The sequence below is a fragment of the Malaclemys terrapin genome, chromosome 5 (assembly GCF_027887155.1).
Source record: "Malaclemys terrapin pileata isolate rMalTer1 chromosome 5, rMalTer1.hap1, whole genome shotgun sequence".
In the NCBI taxonomy this organism is placed as follows: domain Eukaryota; kingdom Metazoa; phylum Chordata; order Testudines; family Emydidae; genus Malaclemys; species Malaclemys terrapin.
Window position 1 is genome coordinate 101,708,823 of NC_071509.1, and position 18,312 is coordinate 101,727,134.

Below are 18,312 nucleotides of genomic sequence, written 5' to 3' on the forward strand. Positions count from 1 at the left end.
AATAGAGAATTTAGATCATAGTGAATAACATGCCCAAAAGACTCCATAGATGAAGTACTGACTGCCCTACAGAGATACCTGGTAAAAACTCCCATTCATTTTGATGGGGCAAGGATTTCACTCCAAGTAAGTAAATCAAGAAAATAATACTACAGATGCAATTTCCTGTTAGCATTAATGAATGAATGAATATACACAAATAGTAGATAAATGTCACTTACCATCATTTATGCAGTTGCAAAATCCACATTGATACTTTCTTCCCCCTTCAATGAACTGCATGAAGGGACACATATAGGCTTTGCATCTGTTGCATCGAATTGGCCCAGTCTCCCCATGGTTGACAACATAAAGAGGTGTCTACATAGAATGGAAAATAGAGCCATAAAAAGCATCCCTAAAATACTAAACCTAAAAACAGCCTGGAAAGATACTGGTGCATCTGAACTCTCTTGTTAATTATTGCTTCCTGATCAGCTAATTTCTGTCCAGGAGTCAATCCCAAAACTTTTAATTTTGCTAAGAGCAGGGTCTCATGCACTCCTCAGAGGGCTGGGCATTCAGGGTGAGCTACAGAAAAGGCTAGTTTTCTTCTTGCTGAAATGTTCCATGACAATAGTTGTAGTAAGTAAGTGTCTTCTCATTAGAGCTGCATGAACCCTTCCAAATTCAGTTAAAAGGGTAGAGAAATGGCCTGCACTGCAGTTACCCCCATTTAGGGCCCAATTTTGCCATCCTTATTCACAACAAATAGTGTCTTACTAAGCATAATCAATGTGACTAATTGCATAATAAGGGATTATTCAGTAAGAATAAGGAAGGCAAAATTTGGCTCTTAGAAGCCTATATCAACATTTGCATGCACTATCATAGTTACTCTATGCAGCCACAATTACATGCACAAATGAGACTTTAAAAAAAAAAAAAAGATTCATACCGACCCTGAATAAGAAAAGCATCTCTATTCAAGCACCTCTCTTATGCACATACTGATATCCTTTTGAACTTCAATGGGACTTAAACACAGGGTTAAAGTTAAGCATGTGCTTAAGTGCTTCTCCTGAATCATACCCTTAATTTACAATAGTTCAGCAATAACAAAGTGGCAGATGAAATTGAATGTTGATAAATGCAAAGTAATGCACACTGGAAAACAATCTCAGCTACACATACAAAATAATGGGGGTCTAAATGAGCTGTTATCAGTCAAGAAAGATCTTGGAGTCATTGTGGCTAGTTCTCTTTCCTCAATGTGCACTGGCAATCAAAAAAGCTAACAGAATGTTAGGAACGGGATACATAAGACGACTGATAATATGTCAGTGTATAAATCCATATTACACCCATACCTTCAGAACTGTGAACAGTTCTGGTCGCTCCCTCTCAAAAAAGATACATTAGACTTGGAAGAGGTACGGAAAAGGGCAACAAAAATGATTAGGGGTATGAAACAGTTTCCATATGCAGAGAGTAAAAAGGCTGGGACTGTTCAGTCTGGGAAAGAGACAACGGGGGCGGGGGGAGGTGAGAATATGATAGAGGTCTATAAAATCATGAGGGGTGTGGAGAAAGTGAATAAAGGAAGCATTATTTACTCCCTTCACACAAGACAAGAACTAGGTGTCACCAGATGAAAGTACGAGGCAGGAGGTTTAAAACAAACCTAAGGAAGTACTTCATACAACTCACAGTCAACCTGTGGAACTTGTTGCAAGGGTATTGTGAAGGCCAACAGTATAACTGGATTCAAAAAAGAATTAGATGAGTTCTGGATGTTCCTAAGCCTCTGACTGCCAGATGCTGTGATTAGACGACAGGGGACGGATCACTAGATAACTGCCCTGTTCTGTTCATTCCCTCTGAAACATCTGGCTTTGGCCCCAGGATGCCAGGATTGTAAGCTAGATGGACCATTCTTGTGTTCTCCATAGGTAATGTTTCTTGTGTGTGTTTCAGTTGGCAGGATGGATTTCATTCTCAAATTTGTTTGTCCAAACCACTATCTTTAATAACATGCTTAAAAGAGACAGCAGTATTTTACCCACAAAAGCTTATGCCCAAATAAATCTGTTAGTCTTGAAGGTGCCACGGGACTCCTTGTTGTTTTTGTGGATACTAACATGGCTACCCCCTAATAAAAGAACTCTGAATACAAGGATCCAACATATTTTTAAAAATAAGTTAATCTAGTATTTGTGAAGTTTACTGAATTTCCAGCTCTGATGATATACATGTCCTCCATTTGCCCACAGAGCAGGTACATCAGGAGTTGCATCAGTGCAAGCTTCTTCACCATTCTCTGCCAATGTGCTTCAATCCTGAGTTGGAGGAACCCCGTAGGGGTGAGAGAACTCTGCTTTCTCTGATAACACAATCTTCCTCTTCCAGTGGGGCAGGATGTAGCTTTTAAATAACGACTGTGCTAACTTGATTATTTTGCTGGTACGTCATTTCCATGTTACTTGTCCTTCTGATTTAATTAAAGTTATTATAGTTAGATTAAAATGCTTTGGATGATTGGATCTTGGGAGACAGCGGGCCCACAATGGGAATTAATCCAACCCTAAGGTTGTAGGAAGTGCTGCAGTTTACACATGGATAGAGGGGTACAGGTACAGTATAGATAATTATGAGGATGGGGGAAGTTTATTTACGTGAGTGCTCCAGGCTCTCCGTCCCCACCCAAAGCGGTCCCAGAACTCCCAGGGAGCTGCAAAGACATTCTGCTCTTCTGGAATCAGTCTGCTTCGCATCTAACATATATGGCTTTCTGTGATATGCACTGCCCAAGAAACCAAGGATATTTTCTCCTAGACCTGTCTCTGTTGATGTAGTATCTTGCTCTTTTGTACAGAGCATGTCAAAACTTACATTGTGTCAGGGTCACTTGCTAGAGTGCAAGATTTAGAAACAATGTTAATATTCAGTGAAGGAAAATGCAAGCAGCAAATGCACTATCTCAGACTCTGGTCAGTTTCATTACATTGAGCAGACTTGATTACTGCCTCTGTCAAAATCAGAATTAATGGGAGACACTTTCCAGATTTCTCCCTCAGTAACAGTCATGCAGTAATTGAAGGATTCCTGCAATTATATTTCAAGGGTTTGCAAAGGCATATTGGAAGCCCCTAAATAAATGAAACAGTGTTCTCTTCAATTATCAGTGATGGTTTATTACGCACAAATTTCATTTTACATATTTTTCTAACCCTCAGCCCCAATTTAGTGAACCTAAACAATAAAAAAGTAAATCCAGAGGATAATATGAGGTAACTCTCCATGAGGCGAAGAATGTTAAAAGCTTTACGTTTTCTGCTAGTAAATCCACTGGAGCTTTGCATCTAATTTATGCTGCCCCTTCACAAAGAAAATGCATGTTCCAAAACAGCACTATCATGTACTTGTGTCTTTTATTGCAGTTCAACAGACGTGAAAAAGATACTGGTAAATAGTAACCCTTATTTTTCCTGTTAGTACCCACTGTTTACAACATCTTTTATTGTTTGTTTGTTTATGTTTTTATGGAGACACTCATTTATTTCTCCTAACGGTTTTAAACATTTTGGCAAAGATTTTACATATATCATCAAACTTTTACTGCATGTGTCATAAATATGTCCTTCTGCTCCAATGAAGTATCATTAGTTTATTTTCTTCCCCACTCAAAAGTAGAGTCAAATACAAATTAAGCAATAATGTCAGCTAGCAACAGATTTGCAAAAAATATCAAGGAAAATTTTCAGACATGGGTGCCCAAAGGGCACCACATGCATGTGCTTTAAAAATAAATTTAAAAACTTTTATGATTATTAGTTTGCAATTTTCCAGTTGTCATTCTGTTGTACTATTCTACCACAGCATGTCAGGTTGCATCACTCACCCTGTACAACCTCAGATATATTGAATACATGGTTAATATTACCAAACCGATTGTGTAGCCAGGCCTTGATAAAAATCAGACATTGGATTTGTATTTATGCACATTAATAAGGCAATTTTTCTAACCTCAATTTTAATACATTTAGTACTGGGCGATTACTTCACAACACTACAAAGAAAAAACAAACATGTTAAGAAAATGGAAAAAACTGTCACAGCTGCATTTTTTAAAAAATGCCCCAAAGAAAACTAGATCTTTAAGCACAAACCATAAGTAAGAGTCCTCACTAAAATTAATGCCAGAAGAGTGCACTTTCTTTTTAAGTTCAGAGCCTGCACATGTGTCCATTGCCTTCTCCATATTTAATAAATTACTTTCTTGGACACAGATTTCATAAACAAAAAAATCCAAACATGATCTTTCTTCTGTTCTCACATTTGGAGTATAATTTTTACTTCTTTCCTCCTAAACCCACTTAAAAAAAAAAGTGGTCAACAAAGGAGGCTGTTTTATTAATATAAGTTAGAAGACACAGCAGCCCAAGGCTCCAGTCCTGCAAAGAAATATATATTTAACTTTACACACCAAGTAGTTCCCCCTAAAGTCAATGGGACTATGCACAATGCATAAAGTTAAACATATGTCTAAGTCTTTGTAGGATACAGCCTATGAATACTTATTTCTCTTAACATCCCCTGGGCCTGATTCTACTCTAATATACATTAAAGTAAATCAAGCTCAATTCCAATGAAATCACATTACAGAATCAGGCTATTTAGAAAAAATACTCTTTAAAACAACAAAATTATATACTCTGGTAGAACCGCCACTATCATGCAGGACACCCAAAGTATTATAAAGTTCTCACCTAACATAATGACTGCAAATATCCCTGAAAGCAGTACTGGATGCACATATTTATATCATTCCTTAAAGTTACTGAAGTTTGCATCTCATTACAATACATTTTATGCATCAATTTTATTTTAAACTACTATGTTACTAATGAAAGACATCTGATAATAGTCAAAGTGATCTGAAGGCCAAGGCCAGAATAATCAGTAATGTTAAATCAAAACTATCAAAGCACTATTTCAGAGAGAAGAGTAATGGTTTTTAAGAAAACCTCAGCTAATAACTACATATAGATACCCACCCGACATTGTAGCCTTGCAAATTTCTGTTTACCCACCCACCCACTCTGGATGAGCAATTTTCTTTGGATGGGGGAGTAAAAAACTATAAATTTTAAAAGAATCGTTATCGTCCTCTTTATCAGAGTGTGATAGTAGTTTTTGTATCTGGGTTGGAATATGTTCATGGGAATTTTGCAAGGCTTTATATTAAATGCAATTACAAATATTCACTGAAGGAAAAAAACCACTAAAGCACACACCAAAAGAACTGTAACTACCTAAAGCCAAAAAGTAATGTTGGATATGAAAACCATATTTCTATGTGCTATAACTTACTTTCTATAGGTGTCACTGTGCACCAGAAAATCATAAGAAGAGAACCTGCTTGTGTTCACATGAAATCAACTGCAAAACTGTCATCAAAATCAGTGGAGAGGGATAATGTCCAGAATTACAACAACAGGATTTAGAAATACCAGGCTAACATTATTTACCATTGATTTGGCATAGTGCAGCATTATTTGTAGTGTAATAAAAGAGTACCACCCATTACATATATAGGGCCCAATTCTCTTCTCATATAAATTTTACACTACTGTAACTTCATTGAAATCCATGGAATTACTTCCAGTTTACATTGGTGTAAATTAGTGGAGAGTCAGACCTATTGTTTGTTAATTCAAACAGCCCGCAGTTTTCTTAATCAGATTGTGGCTGCCGGCCCCATCATACACCATCTTCCTCAATAGAACAGTAGGGAGGAAAGCCCAGCAAAGAGCATCCTCAGAGATTTCCTCCCCTCTCATGGGTAAAGTGGCCATGGGCTCTTGAGTTTGTGTATAAACAGGCTCCATATCTAGTACTGGCGGAAAGCAAGAAACTGAACAGACCAGCCTCTTCCATTTTAATCATCATGGGCATCATTTTCCAAAAATTAAGCGGAAGCATTAAGGTTGACAGTGACTACTAAAAAAATAGATATGTGCAGCTCTGTAATTCGCTACCATTAGAACTGCATCTCTGGCCCCAAGAATTGAGAATCACTTCTGGCTCAACTTCATCTATCTGCCCATTTATTATATTGTCTCCATCTATCGCTTTACTTTAAGAGGTACAGAGAGAGTAGGTTGAGTTCTTTGGACAAAAAGTATATAGACAGCAGGTATGAAAGTTAACTAGCATTGTTTTGAGTTGCAGGATTTGCTTGTATTCCCTCTGCCCTCCATTCCCCCCCAATATTTACATTTTTATTCTCTAAAAGCTGAACAAAATTAAAGGAAACAAGCAAAATTTATTACTGAATAAAGCTAAATCCATAGAACATATTGTAAACTTAGTAACAACACTAATTTCAGAGTAGCTGTGCTGGAGTCACTGGAGTTACTATGGGTTTACACTGACCGCAGAATCTGGATCATAATCTCAGGGAAAAAACTACATATTTTTGATCATTCAGATTCTAAAACAGAACATAAGATTAAACAAATTATCCAAAGCATTTCAGTTCTTTCCTAAAGCTTTGGAGGTTTTCTAGCTTGACTGAAGTGGCTAAAATTAATGAAGATTAAGCACCTGATCCTTTGTTTTTAAACATGCCATCAGTGCCCAATGGCTTTTTACAATTTTACACTGGACATTTTTTTCCCTTCTGACAGTCTGTTTGCTCCAACTCCCTCCTGCCTTCTTCCTCAAAGTCTCTTTGCTTCAGCCTCATTCTACCTACCCCCTCTCTTATATCCCTTTTCCTTCAGTGTCTCGTCTCTTCTGCCCTTTGTCTCTCTCCTTAGCTAACCCTCTCCTACCAAAACTCCAATTATTTAAAGAAATACCAAAAAAACAAAAACAAGAACAAAAAAATAATCATGGAACTGCTATGATGTTTTCAAACCATCACTCTGCTTGTGAATTACATCCCATCCCTCCCAACCCTTGGTCTGTCTGGTCTGTTTAGATTGTACAGTAGAATCTTAGAGTTACGAACACCTCGGGAATGGAAGTTGTTCGTAATTCCGAAATGTTTATAACTCAGAACAAAACATTATAGTGGTGCTTTCAAAAGTTTACAGTTGAACATTGACTTAATATAGCTTTGAGGCTTTACTATGCAGAAGAAAAATGCTGCTTTTAACCATCTTAATTTAAATGAAAAGTGCAGAAACAGTTTCCTTCCTTTGTCAAATATTTTTTTAAAAACTATTTATTTCAGTAGTTTACATTTAACACAGTACTGTACTATATTTGCTTTTTTTGGTCTAAGCTGCTGCCTGATTGAGTACTACTAATTCCAAACGAGGTGTGTGACTGACCGATCAGTTTGTAACTCTGAGGTTCTGCTGTCTCTCTTATTTTGTTTGTACAGCGTCTTGCACAACAGGGCCTACCTTGGTTGGTGTCCCTAGGCGCTACCATAATAAAAATAAAAGTAATTTTATATAACTATTCTTTGTATTAAACATATGTATTTACTAGTCAGCTACAGCTCTCGGTGGCATGGAGACTGTACCATAGATGTTCTGAACTCAATGAAACCCCTATCAGTTGATTCTGGGCCTCTGGACATCTCCATAATATAAATAAATATCAATAACAATGAGCAAAGCTAGTGCTCTATAGCCTACATTTGGCTTGGATTGACCAGAGGGAGAGGCTGCTGATAGCAACACGCAGAAACTTGTGGTCCTGTTTATGTTAAAGTGAAGGGGGATAGCCATAAGGGATAGGAACAGTGAGGCATACTATTCCCAGGAACGTAGGGGCCCCTTTGGAGTGCAAGACCTGGATCAGCTGAGCCATTAAATCTTAACTTAATCCACCACTAGTCGTAAAGTGAATGAGTTTTATTTTGAAAATATTCCTGTTCAGACCATCTCTTAGGGCTCAATGAAATATTAAACCGGCCCTAGAGATACTGGTGGCATAACTCCAAAATCAGATTCTCTCTCACATTCTAACAAAAAGAAAGCTTCACTCCTGACATGAAGCATGTTGAATTACTGCTCTCACTATGGTTAGGCCGTTCACTACTAAATTAGGCCCTGATCCACTGTCCAGGACTTCTTGTGTCCATGCAGGTGGTCACTGAAATCACATTGCAGGATCAGGGCCCTGGTTGGTCCAGTAGAAGAGTAGCACTGGCACCTTCACTGCCCTTCAGTGGAGTGGGGACTCCATGAAGAAAATGAGACATGTAGAGGGGAAAAGAGAAAAGGAGGCAGATTCTGAAAGTTGAAGGAAACTGTCTCTTTGCACCATCCAATCAGCAAAACATACAGAGCATGCTACCCTGTTTTCCTTGGCAGATTTGTGTGCACAGATCTGGCTGCAGGGAAGAATTCTATACCCATACTTCAGCCAAATGTGAATAAGAGTTCAACCTACATAAATATATAGTATCAGAGGGGTAGACGTGTTAGTCTGAATCTGTAAAAAGCAACAGGGGGTCCTGTGGCACTGGCACCTTGCATCTGAAGAAGTGAGGTTCTTACCCACGAAAGCTTATGCTCCTAATACTTCTGTTAGTCTTAAAGGTGCCACAGGACCCTCTGTTGCTTTTTATAAATATATAGGTCTCTGCCATCTGCCTTGTTCTGCCCATCAGGTTCTGGGAAGGCTTCCTAGCTGTTTCTTTATCATACATCAATCACACATAATAGCCTCAATAACTATAGTGAAAAATTAGCATTAGGAGCCAGACTTTCAAAATTAGTTCAATTCCATACATACATTTGGGTGCACCTAACATTCATGCACATAGATTACTAGGTACAAGTTTCCAAGCATGTGCAGTTGCTTGGCCCTCACTTTGAAAGCCTGACTGTATTTGACAGGAACACAAAATCTTTGGCAATACACGTGACCAAGAATTGCCACATATTTCTCAAAATCCTGCCTGCAAGTGTGGCAATCACAAATTACTCAACACTACTAGATCCATTATCAATGTATCAATTCATGCTGTATATTACAAGCTGCCTTTTCACCAGTAAAATTGCTCAGAGGATAAACATAGGGTGACACGCCTTTCTGAAATCACCTGCTTTTGGGGAATCTGCTTTTCCAGGACATTGGTGCACAGACAGTTAGATAACTGTTTCCAAAGTATGAGAACATCTCAGAACAGGTACCACCTTAATGAGCAGAATGCAGCTAGCCCCAGGAGTGTTTTGGGGGGACCCATAGTAATGTAGAGCTCTTTTGAGGTCAAGTATTATTGTCACTTCAGTTTAAATGATATTCCATGTTCAACAGAATGACAGACAGCAGACAGAACATTCTAAGATTGACGTATTAATGGATATGCCCTGATACTATGTTTATAAAATTTCAAAAAAAGGACATGCCTGTGAACAAAGTTTTCTGTAGTAAACAAAAAATATAGGTTCTCAAATCAAAATCCATAGGTAATTAGTACAATAAGAAGTTTTAAAACAGACAAGAGAATTACTTTATACAATGCACAGTTAACCCATGGAACTCACTGCCAAGAGATGTTGAAGGCCAAATGTATAACTGGGTTTAAAAAAGAATTAGATAAGTTAATGGAGGTCAGCTCCATCAATGGCTATTAGCCAAGATGGGCAGTGACACAACCCCATGCTCTTGGTGTCCCTAAACCTCTCACTGCCAGAAGGTGGGACTGGATGACCAGGGACAGGTAACTCAAAATTGCCCTGTTCTGTTCATTCACTCTGATGCAACTGGCATTGGCCACTGTCAGAGAAAAGATACTGGCTAGATGGATCATTAGTCTGACCCAGTATGACCATCATCATGTTCTTAAATTAAGCAGAAGTGAAACTTTATTTCAATATAATTAGTCAGAACTTTAACACACATAAGTCTGTGTTCTGTTGCTTCAATTAAATACATGTTTTTGAAGTAGAGTACATATCGCACAACAGTTTTTGACATATTAATTATAATTTATTTTTGGGAAAGATTAACCAGTTCACAAATAATCTTTGGATTTAGAGTTGGCTTTAATGGTTCACATTAAAGTGTCAAGACAAGTATTTCCCTTTGTGCTGTATCTTCCAGCTTTTTTCCCCAGACAAAATTCCTTCTGAAGCCAGAACTGATTTTGTCTATATTGTTTGCTATATGTTAAGCGCTATGAGTTCTTGGTGCCATTCCTACAAAGATTTAATTTGAGGCAATTTGGGGCCTGATCCAATCCTACAGTATCAGGGCCTGATCCAGACCTGTAAGGTCTTTACCTAGGCATAACTCCCACTTTCCTTATGGGGCTGCAAACATGGCCTTAAACTGGACAGACAGTATACTGCAGATACAGAATACACTGAGTAACCAGGAAATGCAAGATCAAATCTCAAAATGTATAAAGGAGTATTGTAAAGTAACTTCTCCCTGTAAATTGTATACTGTTATAAACATTAATATGCCATTTGTATAACTACTGAGCCACCTTTTCCAGTAGAAAAGAGACAATTTCTTACTTAGATCAGCTCGTTTACTTAATACAATAATATTGTACCAGCTGGACAGAGCAAATCTAAAATGCTCAGTATGGACACTAAGGAAGAGCACTACATATTCTTCTGACTATGGATTCCAAACAGGGTACATTAAGCGTTAATAAGAAAGGGCTCTCCAGCTACTTTTCAGCTTTGAAGTGCTGACTGTTATTTGGATGTAGTAACATGCTGCATCTCAAGTGAAGGTCAGCAGTCAGGATTAACTGATGATATAAGTAGGAGCGTGAAATTGGAATGTGAGATGATAATCAAGAAACTATGGGGGACAAGACCTTCAAAACGTCAGCACTTTTAAACAATCAAACCTCAAGCAGGGACTGCCTTTTTCTTCTGTGTTTGTACAGAGCATAGCACTAAGGGGTCCTGGTTCATGACTTGGCCTTCTAGGAGCTACCACAATATAGAACAGTAAATAATAATAAGACAGAGAGGCAGATTTTAGGAAGCGTGTATACGGAAGTGATGAGTAATAAGTAACAGCGATGTAGTCGAGCTCTAATGACTACAGGAATTTCACAATAAAACAGAATTCTGAGTTAGAGCGTGAGGACATTTCGGTTTGTTTCACATATAGACGGCCATTCATAAACAGCACAAAAATTGACAAATATTTGGTTTAGTGCCGATTACAGCAGTAAATGTAGTAAGAGGAGGTACTTCTCTCTTCAAAAAGGTATTTTATTTTATGCAGACCATTACATAGAATCACAGAAAGGGACCTCAAGAGGTCATCTAATCCAGTCCCCTGCACTCAAGGCAGGATTAAGTATTGTCTAGACCATCCCTGACAGGTGTTTGTACAACCGGCTCTTAAAAATCCCCAATGATTGAGATTCCACAACTTCCCTAGGCAATTTATTCCAGTGCTTAACCACCCTGACAGTTAGGAAGTTTTTCCTAATGTCCAATCTAAACCGCCCTTGCTGCAATTTAAGCCAATTGCTTCTTGTCCTATCCTCAGAAGTTAAGAACAATAATTTTTCTCCCTCCTCCTTGTAACAACCTTGTATGTACTTGAAAACTGTTATGTCCCCTCTCAGTCCTCTCTCTTCCAGACTAAACAAGCCCAATTTTTTCAATCTTCCCTCATAGGTCAAGTTTTCTAGACCTTTAATAATTTTTGTTGCTCTTCTCTGGACTTTCTCCAGTTTGTCCACACCTTTCCTGAAATGTGGCGCCCAGAACTGGACACAATACTCCAGTTGAGGCCTAATCAGTGCGGAATAGAGCGGAAGAAGTACTTCTCATGTCTTGCTTACAATACTCCTGCTAATACATCCCAGAATGATGTTTGCTTTTTTTGCAACAGTGTTACACTATTGACTAATATTTAGCTTGTGATCCACTATGACCCCCAGATCCTTTTCCACAGTACTCCTTCCTAGGCAGTCATTTCCCATTTTGTATGTGTGCACCTGATTGTTCCTTCCTAAGTGGAGTACTTCGCATTTGTTCTTATTGAATTTCATCCCATTAACTTTAGGCCATTTCTCCAGTTTGTCCAGATCATTTTGAATTTTAATCCTATCCTCCAAAGCACTTGTAACCCCTCCTAGCTTGGTATCGTCCGCAAACTTTATAAGTGTACTGTCTATGCCATTATCTAAATCATTGATGAAGATATTGAACAGAACCAGACCCAGAACTGATCCTTGCGGGACCCCACTCATTATGCCCTTCCAGCATTACACGTGGACCCTAAGAGCTTCTAAGAAGAAGAACGAACAGCTCAGAGTTTGAGCTCCAAGTAATAACACTGTTGGCTCCTCACTACAAAGCTGAAGTCTCTTTTGTCTGTTCTATGCAAGTATCTGTGTCAGTTTCCCTCAGATAGAGTTATCATGCACTTGGTAATCTTGGAAAAAGGGAACACACACAATGTGAAATATAGGTTCAACCCAATACATGTGCAAACATAACGGATACACCAACATATTAATTCTATTATGAAGGTCAAAGACCATTAAACACAAACACAGCTGTTACCATTTCTAGTGGGTTGTGGAATAACCCTAAAATAGCCAATCAAGCAACACTCCACGTGGTGCTTGTGGAATGTGCTCTTTTAGGTTGGAGGAACACAAATTTATGCTTGCAAATAAATCTAAGTGTAGCTTTGTGAGTTTAAGAGTACCTCTTCACCTAGACTGGATGCCACATAAGGAGAGGGCTGTACATAACAGCCTTTTCAAAAGGAATGAAAAATTAACCTGGATCTCATGATACAGTAGCCTGTTAGGCTAAGGGCATGCTTATGTTTTTCCTTCTTCTGTGGATATCCAGGACTTTTTGAGACAGCAGTCATCCCTGATTTAAGCATTATGACATCAGAGGACTGATAAATGGAAGATTTTTTCACTCCATGTTTCCTGTTGCAAATACTGAATTGTTTCTCTTTTGGATTTGGTCTTCTCATTATGAGGGACTAGTATTGAGATTTTGGTTAGGGAAACTATATTTTATTGACAGGTTTCAGAGTAGCAGCCGTGTTAGTCTGTATCCGCAAAAAGAAGAACAGGAGTACTTGTGGCACCTTAGAGAGTAACAAATTTATTAGAGCATAAGCTCTATATAATATATTTTATTGACTATATTTTATTTTACATAGTCCCATGCCAGAGAATGTTTTATAATAGCAGTAGGATATTTCTTTATAGTGAATTGTACTTAAAAGACTAGAGACAGGTTTCATGGCAGTGTTTTAAACAGAGGTGGATGATTTGAAAATGTGACTTGAAGGCCAATGTTATTGGGTTCCTATTCCTAGTGGAAGAAACTATTGGGGGTAGTGGAGCTGGGAATGAAGTGAAAATAGGCTCCACCTGCATAAGGCCAGTTACAGTAACATGGCCAATGGTGATCATTTACATCTGCTACTTAAGTATTTGGCAAGAATAAAAAGAATGATTAAGAAAATACAGAAGAATGTATTGGTTTCCAGTATCAAAATGTTTGAGCTAATGTCTTTAAAGAGATATTAATTCAAGAGTCCTTCCCATAGAAAGTAGCAGCTTCATCTTTGTGGTTTTGATATCAAAATCGGTTGTCAGTTTAAAAAGCACCATATCTGGTAAGATTAGTGACCTATAACTAAATTCTTTTTTTATTAGTACTTGTTCAAAAGTGATATTCAGAGGCCCCAAACAGGATCAAGGCCCCATTATGCCATGTGCTTTACAGACATTTGAAATGTTTCACCTGCTTTCCTTTCTGCTACACTTTACTAAGAGCTCAAGTGAGGTAAGGGGCAGTGTGCAGCTAAACCACCATCTCTGTGAAGGAATTGTTACACAGTCACAATCTTCCCTGACATCCCTTTACTCTAGGGCCAGGGGAGTAATTTGCACCGCCCTGTACCTGTGTGGATTACTTACCATGCCCTGTTGGCTTTGCTGGCCAACCATTCCCAGTCCTTCTCCAAGGAGAATAGCAGCCACAAGGCTTGCTTCCCCACTGCAACTGGAGCCAAGATGCAACTAAAACCCTTAAGCGACTGGGGGCTTACTTCCCTGCAGGGCTGAGGTAGTGCCAGCCAAGATCTGGTCCTAAATGCAGTCTGATGTAATGTGTATCTGACAGTCAAGTATAATCATGAAAGACACCTTTTCCTAGTGTAACAAATGACATATTAAACTCTTCAGAAGTGTGTGTGACCTAAAGGAAAAATCTAATAAAATGAAAACACCAGACTATAAAATCCAGGTCAGTTGCTTATTCATCAGCTTCAAAAGAAGCTTTTACGGAAACTCATCCTAGAGGGCTATTATAATCAAACTTATGGTGCAAGAAGTGTGCAGCAATAAATAAAAAAAAGTACACAAAATAGGTCAATATCGTTTTAGTTTTAAAAGCAAATGTGTAAACTTTCCATCTTGATCCTAGTAAAAACTGTGTGTCAAACACTCTGCTCATAGTGTATAATGTTACCTTAGAAACTGAGTCATGTCCCTTAAGGCTTAATGTCAGAGTTTGCACAACGTTACATTGTTTAATTTATTGCTGTTGCTATGATCAACTTTGGCAAGTGAAGAAGAGGAGAATCTTATCCTTTTTCCGGATGGTGACGTCTGCATAGAGAAATTTACATGCACAGGGACACAGAGGCTATTCCAATAGCTATTTTAAGTTACAGATCTCCTCTAAAAACAACTTTGACTAATTTTATTCTTAGTAACCTAAATTATATAAACAAACCAACATGTTGCTACTCAGTGACTATTACTCTCACATTTCCCTGTTCTTTCTTTTGCACAGTTAAAGTTGCTTAGATTTGTCATGATAGGAAAAACATTCAGATCGATAGATAGGGCCTTTAATTTGTCAGGAAACAAAACTGATATTTTAGATAATGAGAAAGCTTATGATTAGAAAATGGGATTCCACTGTTTACCTATTCCAGCCAAAGCAGAAGCCTCTCTATGGCTTAGGAGAGATACTAATACCTGTTTTATACTTTAACAACAAAAAGCAGCAAGTGTTGCTCCAAAATGTTCTTAAAGATATCAATTTCTTCAAAGGGGAGTTCTCCTCTGCACCCTTATCAGTCCCCAAACCAGTAAATGAGTAAATTTAACTCATTTTTTATACTCTCAATTTGACTGTTAAAATAAAATATTAGTCATCAGTCACCACAACAGCAGATAAAACTCTAGAATGATCCAGTTTGCAGACAAAAGCTTTCCTTTTTATGCTCTATTAATCTATCTTCATCCATGGTTCAACAACTCTAAGGGCCACATCCTTTGCTCACTTTGACTCTGAAAGTTTGTAGCGGATAGAGGGCACTTTTGTGGCCCAATAGATAGTATGTTCCAGAGAGTGTTTCTCCTGATCGATTAGGAAACTCAGACTCTAGTGAGTGAGGGACACAGTTCTCACTGCTTCTACAGCAACTTCCAAACTGGGACTTGTGAGAGGGTATACCACGTAAAGGAAACCCCTGAGACCAGCACTACTCTGTTCCAGGTTTCTGCTCAGCCGCAAGGTATGCTGGGAAGATAAGGTGTATAAAGTAACCTCATCAGAACTGCCATACTGGGCGAGACCAATGGTCTATCTAGCCCAGTACCCTGTTTCCAATAGTGGCCAGTACCAAAGCTTCAGGAGGCAAATACAGAACAAGGTAATTTTGGAAAGATCCACCCATGTCTTCTGGCAGCCAGAAGTTTAAGGTTGCCATCTTGACTAGTAGCCACTGATGGACCTATTCTCTATGAATTTACCCAATTATTTTTTTTAACCTGGTTATGCTTTTGGCCATCACAACATTCCATGGCTATGAGTTCCATAGGTTACTTGTGCATTGTGTGAAAACGTGCTTCCTTTTGTTTGTATTAAATCTGCTACCTATTAATTTCGTTCCCTGGTTTTTGGATAGTGGGAAAGGGTAAATTACATGTCTCTATTCACTTGTTCCACACCATTCATGATTTTATAGACCTCTCTCCTACCCCCACTTAATCATCTTTTTTCTAAGCTAAACAGCCCTAAGATTCTTAGTCTCTCCTATGTGGATGCTGTTCCATATGCTCCATCATCTTTGTTGCTGTTCTCTTTTCCAGTTCCACTACATTCTTTTTGAGATAGGGCAACCAGAACTGCACCCAATATTCAAAGCACTGGTGTACGATGGATTTAGATAGTGGCATTATATTTTCCATCTTTTTTTCTATCCCTTTTCTAAAAGTTCCTAACATTCTGTTTGCCTTTTTGACTGCTGCTGCACTGAAATTGAGCTCAAGTTTTCAGAGAACCATCCATAATGGCTCCAAGATCTTTCTTGAGTGGTATTGGTTAATTTAGAACCCATCATTATAGGCATGCAGTTGAGACTTTTTTTTTCTCTAATATGCATTACTTTGCTCCTTGTCAACACTGAATTTCATCTGCCATTTTGTTTCACAGTTGCCCAGTTTTGTGAGATCCCTCTGTAACTCTGCAGAGTCAGTTTTAGACTTAACTATCTTGAAAATTTCGTATCATCTGCAAATTTTGCCACTTTTCCAGATCATTAATGAATAACTTGAACAGAACTAATCCTTGGAAGACCTGCTGTTGACCTGCTGTTTACCTCTCTCCATTATGAAAACTGATGATTTACTCCTACCCTTTTTTCCCTATCATTTAAATCAGTTACTGGTCCATGAGAGGATGTTCCCTCTTATCCCATGACTACTTAGTTTCTTTAAGAGCCTTTGGTAAGGGACCTTGTCAAAGGATTTTTGAAAATCCAAGTTCACTATATCCACTGGATCACCCTTATCTTCTTCAGCACTAAAGAGAAGCTCTGTGATAAGGATCTTGATGTGCCAATCCCGGAGGTCAGGGATGACCTTGTTTTTGCTTAGAGAAGTTACCCCCCACTAACAGCACCTTTGTGAAGCTTGAGGGGTCAGCCATCAACCTGAAGAGAATGGAACATTGGAAACGTTCACAATTTAACAACGGGGTGGCGGGAAGCGGTGCGGACGAGGGATGTGCTGGCCGCGGCTTCCTGCCGCCCCCATTGGCCCGGGACGGCGAACCGCGGCGAGTGGGGGCCGCGATCGGCCAAACCTGCCGCGTCAGCAGGTAAATAAACTGGCCCGGCCCGCCAGGGTGCTTACCCTGGCGAGCTGCGTGCCAAATGTTGCTGACCCCTGTTCTAGAATCTGAGTGTGAAAGAAGGAATCTTTAGTCAAGAGACTGGGGGGAGGGAAGTTTCTGCATGATCGATACGTTCATTTCAATTCAAGTGATGTGAAGAGATCTTGAATAACCCAGAGCTAAACTCTACTGCAGACAAATTAATTTCCTGCATATAGGAAAAGGTCAGATTCCCCTAACAACTGAGAACACACATAAGCTTTAGCATTAGACTCTCAGTGAGCATGAGGAGAGGTCTCTTAATGATGTAATGCCCCAAGCACAGGCTGGAGTTAAGTCAACTGTCATATAAACCAATATGAAAAAGGGCATGACATTTTAAAATAAACTGACTGTGATAGCTAGATAGGCAACTTTCCTTTCAGTCCTTCAGAAAGATTTCTTAAGCTTATCTTCTGCTATGACAAAGCTTTCTAGTAGCATGGACAACTTAGTCATGTGAATTCTGTCTATTCCATCCATCTTATGCTTTATGATTTTGGCCTTCTATATAGTCTTAATAAATCCTTCAACTGTAATTCTCTGTCTGCATCATATCTGCTTGGAGGAATATTACCCATAAGAGAGCCAGTCCCTTTTGGACAGAGTTGTTCAGACCTCATTACCTGGGAAGACAATAGAATATTAGACTCTCAGAACAACTCTGTTCCTTCCACTCCCCGGTGCACAGCAGAGCCCTCGTATTCAATCTGCTGCTTATTCTAAGACAAGTCAGGGAGACTTCACCAAAAGAGGTGTGATTTGGGGGGGATTCTCCTAAGTCTCCAGGCTGAAAGATGGGAATTAGCAGTGAATGAATGGATGCAGTATTGACACACCTGGCAGTGGAGTGATCCGTGACAAGCCAGCTAGCTTCACCAAAGGCAACTGATATGACACTACCCACATGCAGTTTCTAAAATTAAAAACGATGCTGCTGAGGCTGAACAACAGTAACTCTGGAGCTGGGTTGCTTTCCATGCTCTTTGCAAAAATTTAGAAAAAATAGGAAGAGGAAAAGGCACCGCAGATTTACTTTGCTGTTTAAAATCAGCTACAGCAATTACAAGTTTGCTCTTGACAAAGTGATGATGTTTACAATGTATGTCTACCACTTACCTTCCTTACACCTTGTTACTACCACTCACCTTACTGGATACCTACCTTCTTCTAGCTT

General features: G+C 38.9%; 1 protein-coding gene across 3 annotated transcripts in view; it reads right to left on the bottom strand.

The window, feature by feature from the left end:
* SEC24D (SEC24 homolog D, COPII coat complex component) overlaps nucleotides 1-18,312 on the bottom strand; it is a 96,729-nt gene that overhangs the window by 39,435 nt on the left and 38,982 nt on the right. For all 3 annotated transcript variants that reach the window (XM_054029881.1, XM_054029879.1, XM_054029880.1), the window contains one exon: nucleotides 222-360. In XM_054029881.1, coding sequence (XP_053885856.1) covers nucleotides 222-360 — 139 coding nt within the window. The remainder of the gene's footprint in view (nucleotides 1-221; nucleotides 361-18,312) is intronic.